The 14,879-nt window shown below is 44.9% G+C and overlaps 1 protein-coding gene across 1 annotated transcript in view; it reads left to right on the forward strand.

Annotated features, from left to right (window-relative positions):
- Positions 1-14,879, forward strand: part of ECT2L (epithelial cell transforming 2 like) — a 449,543-nt gene that overhangs the window by 134,096 nt on the left and 300,568 nt on the right. The window contains exon 7 of the mRNA XM_078649356.1: positions 5,731-5,869. Coding sequence (XP_078505482.1) covers positions 5,731-5,869 — 139 coding nt within the window. The remainder of the gene's footprint in view (positions 1-5,730; positions 5,870-14,879) is intronic.

Below are 14,879 nucleotides of genomic sequence, written 5' to 3' on the forward strand. Positions count from 1 at the left end.
GCTTTACTTCTAGTTCTAGAGGGGTGGGTATACTGCTTAAGACCTCACTCCCCCTCCCCCTCGTGGTTGATGAAGTGATTCTTGACGCTAGGGGTCGATATGTTGCACTGATAGGAAGATGGGAGGGGAAAACAGTTTCATTGGTATCGGTGTACGTTCCTCCTGGCTTACAATCCACAACATTTGCAGACTTGGGGCGGATGGTTTTGGGTCTTCCAGAGGGTGTTCTGATATTACGTGGTGATTTTAACTCAGTCGTCTCTGGCAGGGCGGATCGTTATCCACCCAGGGACCTTACAGCTGCGCACTCCTGGTTGGGTGAATTTTTGGAGACATTGGGGCTTGTGGACTGTTGGCGGTTACTGCACCCAGAGCAGACGCAGTTCACTTTCCACTCGGGCGCACATGGTAGTCTTTCTAGATTAGATTATGTCCTGGTGCCAGCGGCCCAATCCTCCTCGATTGGAGAGATTAGACACCTAGCTCGGGGTATATCAGACCACTCCCCTCTCTGGTTCTATTTTAACTCTAATGCAGGCGCTGAAGGAAGAGTGGCCTCGATTAACCCCTGGTATCTTATTAACCCCAAAACCCGTACTGAGTTGATTAAATCATTAGATTTGTATTTTGCTGAAAACGTGGGATCCGTGTCCTCCCCTGTTTCACTGTGGGAAGCTTTCAAGACTGTTATTAGGGGACAGGCATTGTCTTTGATAGGGTGTGCCAACAGGGCCGGCCTAAGGCATGTGCAAGCTGTGCACCTGCACAGGGCCGCCAAACCCCAGGGGCCGCCACGCCAATATATATCCTTAGATACATATTTGCGTGGCGGCCCCTGGCAGGGATTTGGCGGCCTCGGCCCCCTACCTACACTCCCTACTCAGGGCCTCCGTGAACCTAGAGCCGGCCCTGGTGCCAAGAAATGTAAAAATGAAGCAGTTGTTCGTCTCGAGACAGAAATTACTGAATTAGAGACTGCATTGGAGCGTAACGTTACTCAATGCGCATTGCATATCCTCAATCTTAAGCAATTCGAATACAAGAACTTAGTAACTGATGCTGCCAAGATGATGAGTAGGGGACAACAGGGACGATTGTATGATGTGGGCGATAAAGCAGGAAAATTGATTGCCTGGCTAGACAGAAAGGAGAGAGCGAGTCGTGTGATTCCTGTGATTGAGAACTCAGATGGTGTGCGTGTGACAGACCCGGTTGACATTGTTGGATGTTTTGCTGATTATTTCCGGGAAGTTTACACCTCGGTGTCAGACAGGGCGGAGGAGGATTCTCAGTTGTTACTTAGGAATATCGCATTGCCTTGTTTGTCAGAGTCTGATCAGGACTGTTTGGATACCACACCCTCGTGGATGAGGTAGCTTTGGCGGTGCGCTCTATACGCTCCGGGAAGGCCTTGGGTCCCAATGGCCTTCCCATCGAACTGTATAAACTGCACCCTGATACGCAAGCGCCATACCTCCGTGATATGTTTTTGGCTGCGCGAGAAACTGGCACCCTCCCCCGGGATCAGCGTCTTGCGACCATTGTGGTGATCCACAAGGAAGGTAAGCCACTGGATAGTTGTACATCTTACAGGCCTATTTCGCTCCTGAATGCTGAGCCTAATATTCTGGCCAAGTTACTCGCTAATCGCCTTATCACGGTGATTAGTGATCTGATTCATCCGGACCAGTCGGGCTTTATCCCACACCGTAGCACAGCATTGAATTTAAGGCGTTTGCATGGTGTTCTTGCGAGAGCAGCGACTTTGAGTGAACTGGCCATCTTGGCGTCCTTAGATGCCACGATGGCCTTCGACACAATCGAATGGCCGTATCTTTGGGCCACACTCGCCAAGTTCGGTTTCGGCGCTGGCTTTATTAGTTGGGTTAAACTCCTGTACAATATGCCACTGGCGCAGGTAGTGGTTAATGGTCGGGTCTCCATGCCCTTTGCCCTTGGAAGGGGCACACGGCAGGGTTGTCCGTTATCCCCGCTTCTCTTTGCTCTTGCGCTGGAACCGCTCGCTGCTTGGCTACGGTGGGAACCCCTCCATGAGGGGTATATATTGGACTCTGGATTTTGAAGATCGTATTTCATTGTACGCGGATGATATTTTATTGTACCTCACGTCTCCCCAAAAATCGCTTAATGTGTTGTTCGACGTGCTTAACTCCTTCCGGAAGAACTCGGGTCTTGTTATCAACTGGTCAAAGTCCTATATTTATGTTCTCGCGGGTGGTGTCCCCCTTCTGCCGCGGGGTTGCCCCATCCAGGTGTCGCTGTCTGGTTTTAAATACTTGGGTGTGTTTATCTCACTGGACCCTGCGGTTCGCTATGCCCTTAATCTACTCCCCCCACTCCAACGTTTGCGCTCGGATGTAGTGCGCTGGCGTAAATTACCATTGTCTCCGCTGGGGCGTGCGGCCCTTTTCAAAATTATGTCCTTACTGCGATTTCTGTATGCACTCCAGAACAGTTTTGACGTGATTCCGTCGAAATATTTCCGGGAGGTAGAATCCTTACAGAGGCAACTGATATGGGACGGACGTTCGCGCATTGCTCTTCCAAAGTTAACGCTTCCCTGGTATGATGGCGGCATAGCGCTTCTGGATATTCGAAGGTATTATTGGGCTTCCCAACTTGCTGCCATCAACCATGGAATGTATGGTCCGGCGTTGAATCCGGCATTTGAAATGGATAGGTGGCTGCTACCGGGTGGTGATTATAACAGGGCGCTTTATTCGGGATCTGCCCGTTTAGGTCTCTCAGGACCTACCGCTATAGCCGTGCGTATATGGCATAGCGCGATTGCGGCTATGGGCTGGAGAGATAGATTAACCCGTGCAACTCCACTTTACGCCTCCGCAAAATTGGGTTCTCTGTGGAAAACTAAGGGGTTTGACAAATGGGATACGATCTGTATTAGTAAAGTACGTGACCTCTGGGTTAAGGATGGGGTAAAGACCTTCTCGGACTTGCAAGTGGAATATCAGCTGAGTGAAAGGGAATTCTTTCGTTACGTTCAAGTACGTCATGCCTTGAATTCAGTTTTTCCGGTGGGAAGTGACGTTCCGGAATCCTCCCCCCTCGAAGATCGTATATTGGATGGTCATGTGCCAGATAGCACTATTTCATTGTTTTATAAAAGGATGATTAATGACCGGTCGAGTTTGCTTGACCGCCTTAGGGACACCTGGATTGCTGATGGTATTGAATTAGACGACGAGGACTGGCAGTCCGCAATCTCCTCTCCCAGGGAGGTTGCGATTCCGGCCCGCCTCCGCCTGGTCCAGCTCAAGATCCTCCATCGAATCTATATCACCGGCCCCCGCCTGATTCATATGGGCTATTCCGCGGATGGCTTATGTAAGCGTGGCTGTGGTCTCCTCGGCACCTTTCTTCATATAATTTGGGAATGCCATGAGGTGGTGCATTTTTGGAATCGTATGCATGATGTGATGAGTGAGGTAACGGGTATTGTGATGATGCCAGAAGCCAGGCAATGTCTATTGAATGTATGGGGACCAAATGATTATGATGTGTCACAGCTTCGATGGGCGACTCTTGCCAATATGATAGCCAAACGAGATATTGTGCAATTATGGGGGTCCCAGAGGCCCCCTACAGTGACGGCCTGGAAAGAGAGTATGGACTGGTGCATGTTCAGAGAGAAAACGGTGTATGTGGCAAGAGGTAGACCCAGGAAATGGGGGAAGATTTGGAACCAGTGGAACTCGTACCGGGGTGATATATGTACGTCCCCGCTCACAGAGATCTCTAGTCCTTCCCAATCGCCCTGACCCAGCATTCCTGCTCTGATGTGATGTACTTATTGTTCATATGCAGTTCTGCCCCCGGCCCCCCCCTACCTGTAATTGATGACTTTTATCTTTTGTTATCGTGTTTCTCCCGTCCTCCTTGAGCACACGCCTGATGATTGCACTATTGTTATATTGCCTTGTTTGTTTGTTGATGTTTTATTATAATAAAAAAGTTACAAAAAAAAAATGTAATTAATGAGATTACTTCTTCTTAACCGAGTACAATTTTTTATTGTATATAAAACTGTACAGACACCAGGTTTTCATTCTCTCTGTCTATACCATAAGTACCTTCACAGCCCTGGAATTGTGTGAAGGATATCTAGCTTTTCCAAGAGAACTATATGCACAGTTCGGAAGAACAATATGACAATTAAAATAGCCAGATGCAAATAACACACCTTATCTGTTTCGTTGAATGTCACTACATTTAATACAATTTAATTGACCTGGTATTTGTATATTGCAATTGATCACTAAATTGATATTACTACATCATCTACACATACAATTGTTCTTTAAAATTCCACTTTCCACTGCACACTAAAACTATATACTGCTATAATTCTAAATCCAAACCCTAAATCTAACTTGAGACCTATCTCAAGCCTTACCCTAACTCTAATCCTAAGCGTTAGCCTAACCCAATCACTCCTCAACCTGAAACTTAAACCTCAACATAAGCCTAATTAACCCAACCACAGCCCTTATCCTAAACCAAAACCTGAGCCTTACCCTAATCCTAAAACATCCATAACCTTAATGCTGCCTTTTAAAAAAATAACCGTTATCCATGAACCTAACATTCACTCCACACCTGAAAAAACTAGATCACTTAATCTGGCTCTAGCAATCAACCTAGCCCCCTCACCGAAAACCCTTAAAAATGCATTTAGTAGCGTACAGATTTAGCAGTTTCAATTTTCTGGATTGTATGTTATGTGGTGCAACATCTGCATAACACCCAATGAGAAAATGCCAAGTAAAGGGAGACACACAATTTGATCGCTAATGTCCCTAGATGATGGATGGAAACCGATTTGACCTTTTAAGTAAACATCTGAACTCTGGTTTCTTGCTGTAACATATCCTTTGTCACCAGCTAGTTTGCACAAGACCCTTTAATATTTAAATCCTAGGCAGAATAATGTAGACCATTATGTATATACCGGGACTCTAGCAATGGAATCAGTAGTACATTTTTAAGCACAGGAGGCACATCCCGTGCTTGCTTCTTCATGGGCTTGTTGAGCAGACTGCTAAATTATTATTTTTTGCCTTCCTGCTTCTTTCCTGTCCATCCAGTGCATGAAGCCTTACGGGCGGCAGTAATTTAAAAGAGACACAGTACAAATGTTTGTCCCACAATTGCCAGTAAATAAAAAGATATTTTTTTACTGCAAAATCTGGTGCTTGAGTGTTCCCAAATAGAACATTCTTGTAAGGTAACCCCTTTCTCCTTCACATCCAACCTTCACATTTCTACATGTCTCAGCTCACCTGACGTCTGAGCATCTCCAGTGTGAACACGCTTATGCCAAAGTATGGGCGCAAACCAAGACTCTCAGTATTCTTACCAGATTCACTTGGCACAGCGCTCTGCTTGGGCCCAGAAGGACCCAAGGTGAGTGTATCATATAGCCGTAATACCATTTTAAAGTACTAATACCTACCCCTTGCCCATTATACGCCAGTGAGTGAATTTTATCCTTAGGATAATCGCAACTAAATTCTTCATAAACGTTTTGCAAAGCAAGAAGTTTTAGACTGCTCTGAACAAATATAAGTTTAATAAATGGAGGAAAATAGATTGACAATGGTGACAAATTATTAATAGTAATATGTTTTCACGGTTCAAATAAACTGTAACATTTGTTATAAAACTGTTAACTTTTTCATTATTATTTAGAAAGACAGTGGCTGGATCTACTTCCTATCCTGTGCTGCCAGCGAGACAATGCCAAAGTGTCCAACAGAAGTATGGACGTTTATCATCTCCGGGTCAGCTACACCTACTTTTAGTATCTTCAAGGGTTCCAGCTTATGAGGTATTGTCTAGGAGAGTATGTATGCTTGCATTTAGTACAATATTTAGGGGATTATTTTGCATATTTAGAGTTTGGTGGATTTAGAACACCTCGCACAAATTGACCAATGTCATCTCTCCCTATTTAGTGGGTATAAACCTGTGTGCAGTCTAAATTGGCAGATGACCTGGCCACCCTATGTAGAGTATATACATATGTATACACTTTATATTCGTTGATGTCTTTATAAACTGTATATCCATGTATACCAGTGTACATACTAAGTAGGATAGATGGACATCTAACAATTTTTGCAAATGTTCGATGTCCATCATGCTCTAAGTAAAACATATAATGTTTCAATAAACCTTTTGTCGATGTACCTCAGACCACTCGATTTGCTGCCTAATTTGATTTTTTTTCTTATCCAGTTGCAGGATGAAACTCCTGTATCATTTGTTTTTGTTTTGACTGATGTTCCTTTCAGACGCTTGTTGTTTTGTTCCCCCGTTGTGTCCCTCCTCAACTCTGGACATACCCATCAAGCAGGGACACAAACCCTCCAACTTTATTTTGCTTGTCTATCAGATTGATTTTCACAGATACCAAGCGGCAAACACATCAAGTGGCGCACTTGTAAGTAGGACCAGCTCATTTCAGTACTACACTTCTTACCTCAGATAGCAGGGAGGAAAGGCCAGTGAAGCATAGTATGAGTGGCAGTTTGACCCTATTTCTATACCGGTTTCGGCAGATAAGTTCTAACATTGATCTGGAGGGTGCCATGATTGGGTGGCTTGTTCTTGACTTTACAGGAGGGGTTTCTACATAATATTAATAATAATAATAATAATAATGAACTGATTTATAAAGCGCCTGGTTACTCCATTCGGAGTGTCCCTGCGCTAATCATGCTAAAACCAGTGCTGATCCTTAATCAGCAGACTGGCCTGGCCTTATGGTTATCTAAAGAACCAGGTCTTACGAAGGGTCTGAACTGATTCAGACCATTCCGGTCTCAGATCTAAAGGCATGCTATTCCATAGTTTATAAGCCAACAGGCCAAAGGAACATCCACCCATACAGGCTTTTTTCATCCTTGGAATAACAGTAAGCGAGGTCCCAACAGACCTCAAGCTTCTGCTAAGTTGATAAGACTTTGCCAGGGGACGTAAGTATCGGGGTCCCTTTCCATTCACAAATGCGTGGCAAATACAAATCACTTTAGAAAACACTCTCTCCCCCCCCCAGGAAGCCACTGTAGTTTAACAAGGGTTAAACTACACCTACACATACTCGCCTCGGGATGTTAAGCAACAGCCATGCTGCTGCATTCTGTAATCTCTGGAATTTTGCCAGTCTACCCTGTGAGGTTCGTAGATAGAAAGGTAAGTCAACCCCAGGAAGCTGTGATTATGGCCAGTGGGAGTCAACGCTCGGAGCCAGTACAGAGCATCAGGGGGTGAAATGACACAGGAGAAGACCTCTCTACATATCGACAAACCTGAAATGGGACAAACCATGCCAGGCACACCTACCGAGGGATATGTATCTTGAAAAATTAAGCGCCTGAGGTTTTTTACTATGGGACATGCATGCAGCAGTTTAAATCTGAAATTAGCCCCTGTGCCAGCATCTATTTATATAGATGTAGCAGGCTTATTATCTTCACCCTTTTGTTATGTTACCCTAATTTGCTGGGATCATATGCAGTAGACTTGCTAAGTCCCAAATTGCAATTTTGTAGTTTTCGGAAGGATTACTGATCAGTGTATCTCACTCCTCTAGTAGAGAGTTAGGCTTTAGAGAGACGAGGGTTAGAGGGTTAGACAAACCTGACAGAGAATCTTACACCAACAGATGGTATACTCAGAACAATGCCGCGAACTCTGAAACTAATACGCACACAGAGTAGTTGTTATTTCAAAATACATGATTATTTATTATACACTGTGTGTCTACATCACAAACAATCCTATCTTATCAGTCTCCCTATGTTTTATCCAGATTTTTAATAGCTTGCTAAACCATTTAAAAACATTTAAAACAGCCATGTGTACCTTAATTTGCCTTCAGGCTTGAAGTTGAAACTCTGTATGTCCGCATCCCCTAAAGCAACTGGTTCATTTGTCTTAACCCGTCCCTTTCACCAGTATCATCTATACCTTTCTTAAGAATGGTGTTCAATAAAGTGAGAAAGGTCAGTTCATGCTCAGCTCATGTTTCATTACACAGGATATTTGCTTAATGCTTGTTGTTAAAAATATCTATAGGTGCTCATTGCTACATTTCTCCCTGCAAGATGGAACACACAAGGTCATCTTCCCTTGTAATTATAGCTCAGCTGTTAAGCTTATAAACTGTGCATGCAGCAGAGAATGACACTTTTTGTTTTTTGTTTTGTTATTGTGAATGTAGAAACATAATCCAATCTAATCACCTATTAAGTTGCTGCAGCCTGTTTTCTGACCCTTTACTTGCATCAAAAACTGAATTCATTCTAAGTGCACAAACAATATTCATGTTAGTATCCAAACAAGCTTGTAATATATGCAACATAAAAAATACACTTATAACCCTTGCCACGAAGGTCACTATAGAACCTTAAATAAGTATTTAGGCCAGATGTATTTCCGGCTCTTGGGTGTACAGCATAGACAATATAATTCAAACAGCTTTTCTAAAGCATGGAGTGAAGTTGGTAAAGCATGAAATATTTTTTCTATTACGCAACATAGTTCTCCCATTCTCCTTTCAAAGACCAGGATAAACAAGGAGGTAGAAGGGAGGGAGAACAAGCATCCGGCATTTTTTCCCTTTTTCTTCCCTTTTTCTTCCTTTACATCCCATTGACTTGTGTCTGCTCCCTCCTCCCCTGTGTCATCCAGAACCTCCTGGATTTTGAAGATAAGGTACAGTAGAGGCAGAACCAGACCAAAATGCAGAGCACATCCATACGTTACACTTGCCAGCCATTTTGAATAATTTAAGAAATAGTTTGGGCCTTCCACTGGGAATACATACACAAGCGAGTATTTTTTACATCAGTCCCATTGTTCATCTGTTCCCAACCCCCTTACAAATTATTTTTTTTAGTACTTGCTCGAATTAAGACATGGTGACTTGTGCTACATCTCTTAACCAAGCAGTTTCTTTGACTAAGGAGGCTCTGCAGTTGCCCTGAACTCTCCAGGTCAGTACTTTTATGGCCACTTGGTCTCGCCAGAACGTAGACATTTTAGATGATATTACTCATCAAGTTGTCATAGGGTGAAATCCTCTTTAAAAAGTTCCAGAGTGGGTCAATGTGGCTCGTACAAATACAGTGTTTTTGTCTCAGTTGTTGGTCAAGGCTCACCAATCGGGCAAGTGAGGATTGTGCAGAATTACTGACCGGCATAAAAGCACAGCACAAGTTTCGCCACATAGTCATTGATGATTTGAGGGCCTCTGCATTGACCTCTGGAGCGGTCGTTTCACCTTGCATATATACACTGTTGAAGAAGGCACACAGATTGGAAGGCCTGCCTACATATTATGCAATTTTAAGGTTACATTTAGATTAATTGTATAAAAATGTATCTTATGTGGATATCCTGCTAATCTCACAATCGCCAATTCTTCTTGCCCTACATTATGCACCTTTGTCTACTTACAGCCTCTACTGGTAGAACATCCACGTGACAAAGTTTAAGATCCCCCTTTTTAGGTCTCGGCTAGAAGCGAGCGAAGCTCGCTCTCGCCAAAGACCTATAGTTAGCGTGGCAGCTTTCCAGGAGGACAGCACTGGCCGCGCGCGGCGATTTGTTACGGTCACGAGAACGCGCTCGCGGCCAGGTGCTGTCCTCCTCGAAAGCTGCCTCCCTTCCCCGTGCAGGGCGGGCCGCCGCGCTGCCTGCGGCGACCCGGAAGCATTGCCGGCCAAACCGGAAGTCGGAGCCAGATTACCCTGCGCTGCAGTCCGACACAGACTGGGGCTTCACACCGCCCTCAGAGTCTCTGAGGCTGACAGGCAAGGCGAGGATGAGGTGCTGCTGCCGGCACTTTTCTCTGCCATGGGGGAAAGTGTCCGTTCCATGCTGCCCAGGGGTGTCGGGTGTGCCGCCGACAGTACGGGCGGCTGGACATGGCACTACCTACGGTAATTGAAAGCTGCGCTGCTTCCCAGATAGTCTCCTGGGTTCGCAGAAGAAGGGTCGTGCGCTTGGTGGCCCAGGAACGTTAATGACATTTTTAGGGGCAGCCTTTCCCGCCCGGGCAGCTAGTGTGTGGGGAATCTCCATTTCGGGAGTGGTACGCAGCTTTTTTTTTTGTGCTGGAGTACTGCGCATGGTGCGTGGCCTTGACATGGATGCATAATGGTGGTCTTACTGCGGACAGCGTGGCTATATTTTCCCCTGCAATTTGTTTTGAGGACTTCGGTGCTATGTGAAGTGGTAGTTTTACAACATTTGTTAACTGTATCTAGGGACTCGGTGTGTTTAGCTAAGTTTCTAGGGTAGGACGTCGTGCCCTCGTCGTCCCAGTATGCTTACTCTCCACACTATCTTCCAGTGACTAAGACATACTTACTTGCCTTCTGATCGGTTTCTTTCATTATTACGTCCTTTCCTATTATAAGTGCACTGCATGGTCCACCTGTCCTTATGTGGCTCACTGTCTGACCCTCTCAGCTTGTCTCTGTTGCTACAGCTTTCTTTTCAAGTGAGCAATGTTAACTCATAGCGTAGTTAATGGACGCCTAAACATTTACTGTAGAGATTGATGTTTCAAACATTTTAATAGGCGCTGCAATTTTGTGTGGGTAGCCAGGACGTTTGCATCTAATGCTGTAATTCCAGAAGTTTATGTGCCTTAATGCAGGGCTTTAAAACCAACCACTTTACATTATTAGATTTCCCCTACAAACCTCTATTGTGGAAAGACTGCTTGTGTGCTGTACCAAAATCTTAAAGTGGATTTAAGAGCCTGCCCATCGGTTGATTTTTCTTGTCACTATTTTGCTAGTTTTTTTTTTTTAACTATAGCTTTCCCTCCCCGGAGCGTAGCTTTTATTAACAATACTTTTGAGTGGTCGATTTGTATCCTTTCATAGTACATATTCGGGGAACTATTTTAGTTTTCTTTCAGCACTATGTGACTGCATGTGTTGACTTGTGCTTCCCCGTGTGCCACTTTACTAATAGCATTATTGCCCGCATTCTTCGTGTTGATTATATCTCCAGCCTGATGTTTTTCTCCCACATCCCTTCTCCTATGCCCTCCATGCTGTCCCGTCCCCTCCAGATTGGGGTACTTCTGTGCATTTCATTTTCTCTACCCCCCACAAAGGTCATGTGTGCCACCGTTGCTGCACAGACAGTCCCCCATTCCATCCAGTATTGGTTTTATTGAGCTCTTTGAGGAAGATAGAAGAGCGTGATTTGTATGTTTCTGTAACAGAGATCCTCCAGAGGGTTTGTGTTATCTTACCTTAGATGTGTGTACATTATGTGCGAGTTAGCCCTACAGCAGTGGTTGGAGAGTTTGCTTCGTGTGACCTCCCACCTAGCCCGAGTAAAGGATTTTGTCTGTTATGACTATGAAGTGTTTTATAGATTTTTTTTTTTGGGTGGAAACACTTGACTGTAGGTTTTGTGTAAGACTTCACATTTTGTCATACATATAGCCTTGTAAAAACTGTTGGACTATGTGATACTTGGCATTTGTTTTTGCCTCATCGGTTTCCTGTCTGGGTGTGTAACTCCGTCTTAATGTTACCTTTTTCATTTTGATCTGCCCCCATATCGTTCGTATTCAGGGTATCTTGTTTCTTTAAAAAAAATAATTTATAATTAAGTTCTGGGTAGAGATGGACTTTGTTTAAAAAAAAAAAAAAACATTTCTTAAATATACATACGGTGGATTTCAGAGAAGTTACTCTCTTATGAGCCATTTGTTCCTCCACCCTTTGTTACAATGGCTCATGGTATTTAGACTTCTGCTCTGCCTTCTTGTGGGTGTTTTACTGCTGCTCTTAGTGGTCTTGACTTCTGTTCTACCTCGTCTGCGTGCACCAGTTCCAGTGACCTGTTTGTGTAGCTCCTTCAAAAAAATTAAACATTTATGTTTTTTTCCAAAGCCTGGCAGCTCTTCTGATACGCACACTGGTCAACTGATTTTGTATGCAGGCTGCCTGCCATCGGCCTTACCTGGAAATCACTATGAAAAGATGCTGCAGTGCTACTTTATAACTTAGACATCTTGACAATGTAGTGCCTCACTATACTATCTGCTATCATTGCCATTACTACCACACATTCCACCACATCCAATCACACCCACTATCACCTTTACTACTACAACAACGTTCTTTTGTGTATCAGCGTTTTGTATTGAACAGTGGTTTGTATGTTAGAGAGAGGGTGACGTGTAGCATTGCCTGGGTGGCAACTGTAGTAACCCTCTATCTCGCCCTCCCTCTATCTCTCTCTCGGCCTCCCTCTATCTATCTATCGCCCTCGCTATCTATCCTATCACTACAGCATCACTCAGGGGCACCACAACATCACTATGCGCTACCAAAATGCTTATAAGTACAACAGTAACTTACAATATTATTATAATATAATATTATTGCCAACATTGCTTAATATTTTGCAACAGCTATCATCTTGCAAATCATCTTTATACACCAATACAGACTTTGCTAAAAATTTAATGCAACGCATTGTCATATACAATGCCAATAACTCAAACTTTAATGCTGCGAGACCTATTGCATTGCAAATGCTTGTTTTTTTTAGTAATTGACACGTCTAAGCCTATTATTGAGGCCTGGTACAGCTGTAAGGAAGTAATGTGTCACCTACAGTCCAGACCACATACTACCTCTCTGAAATAATTCAATCTACTTCATTCTTATAATTACATATTGTTATGTCTGTTTAAACTAAAATTATGAGACCACTGAAGTCAATACATTGCCCAATACCTTTCGAGGTTATCTCTCCAACAGGGGCACAAGTATATCTATTTCTAACTTTCTGGCACTTTGCTCTTCCCCAGTTCCGTCTGCACTGTAAAGAGGGCACAATCCCTTGCAACACCCATTTTCCATTTCAGAGTCTTCATTCTTACAAAAGTATTTTTTTGTGAATAGATTAGGAACCTTACCAACAGCTGCGCCGGGATTGTTCACAAAGAATGTGCTATGTGCATGTGTTCTGATTATTGTAATCACTTATTGAAAAAGGTAACACGAAGGGAGCATAATCTTACCCAATCATCTGCACTTAATTTGCATGGAGAGTTGAGTAGTATTCTTTCCTAGGTGCAGCTTCTCTACTCTGAAACTAATTATCCTACCAAATGCCAGTTCTTCAACAAAGTGGGTCCCCTTGAGAGTACAGGCTGACACTGCTAATTAAGAACCTCTTCTTTCAAGGTATACCAAAAGGGTGTCGTAGAATCACCAGTTTGAAGTTTTGAGTTGTCCTTTATGATCAGGCGTCCTACAAAATGTTGCAAAAAGACAACGCTTAAGGTTAATTTCAAGTGTGAATAAAGCTGCCTACTGTGGTGTGTGACTAGTTTGTGAGGGTAGGGATAGCTGCAAAAAGTGGAACCCACAAATAGAAAGGTTGTCAGTATTAGCAATCCTTTTGGCGGTAGTTTCGTATTGGAAAATAGGGGCCGTTTTACTTTTATCAATGCCAGGATTAAATCTGTTTACAGTATAAGAAAGGGGAGAAGACACTTCAAAAATTGGTATGGTATTAGAAGAAGAGCTTTTACGTGGGCAAATCTATTCTCCCTATTATGAAACAAAAGTAATTCTGTACAAATACAATGATGTGTCAAAGTAATGCTTCTGATCACACTGTGGAAGATGCGACAATTGCCGCTTTGCATGAATTCTTCCATAATTCTGTGTGAAATTCAAGAAATTCAGAATCGTTCTCAGGCCAGGTCGCTCCCCCACCACTCCAGCGCTCCCTGCTAGTGCTGTACCCTCCACTTGCTGCCCCTCGCCGCTGCTGGAACTTCGTGGCCCTCCTCCACCCGCAGGCTCCCGCCTGCGCCTCATCCCTGGTAGCCCAGTGGTGGGCGGTAAGTATTTAGTCTGACCTTTTTCCTCCGTCTGTTTTCTTTCCCCTCGATTTCCTTTTGTATCTTGCCACCTGCTTTTCTGCCTGTACTGTAGCTGTATTCTGCCTTTAGTCTTTGCTTTGTGTTTCTCTTTGCCTTGTTTTTCTCACTGCCTGTTTGTTTTCCAGTGCCCGTCTCTCCCTGCCTTTTTCTCCCCCCTCCCGCCCCCCACATCCCTTTCCCGCCGCTGCGTCCCCTGCGGCCCCGCCCCATCCTCTCCCATTAGCCTCCCGCCACCCGCCTCCCAGCTGCTCCTCCCTCCCTCCACCCTTCTTAATGCAGGCCGCTGTGCGGCCACGCAGCGGGCGCGCGCGCCAGAGGCAAGCCCGTCTGCGCCCGTCCGCTCCTGGACCGCGCCCAGCACCAGAACCCCTGGCCCCCGCGCACCCCACCGCACCGGACCCAAACACAGCTACGACGCCGACTCCCTTCACGCTCTCAACACCGGCCGAGACCAACAATGCATCCAGGCTGCCCCGAAACGCACCCACGGACCCTTCTCCTGCCGCAAATGCAGCTTCACCTGCAACAGAACATAACCACCAAACCATCAAGGACCAGACCCAATCACCTCCGCTGCATACTCCTCAATACTCGCTCCGCACGCAAACACGCCGTCGAACTCTGGGACCTACTCGACAACACCACCCCGGACGTAGCCTTCCTGACTGAGAGGTGGTGGAACGACTCCTCGGCTCCAGACATCGCCATTGCCATCCCAGACGGCTACAAGATCACCCGCAGGGACCGCGCCAACGGCATCGGAGGAGGAATTGCCATCGTCCACAAATCCACCCTCAAGGTCACCACCCACGCAGACGACACCCTCAACACTGCCGAACACCTGCACTTCCAGATCCACACCGACCCCAACACCACCCTCAGAGTGTCGCTCATCTAC

This window comes from Lissotriton helveticus, chromosome 6, assembly GCF_964261635.1.
Source record: "Lissotriton helveticus chromosome 6, aLisHel1.1, whole genome shotgun sequence".
Lineage (NCBI taxonomy): Eukaryota > Metazoa > Chordata > Amphibia > Caudata > Salamandridae > Lissotriton > Lissotriton helveticus.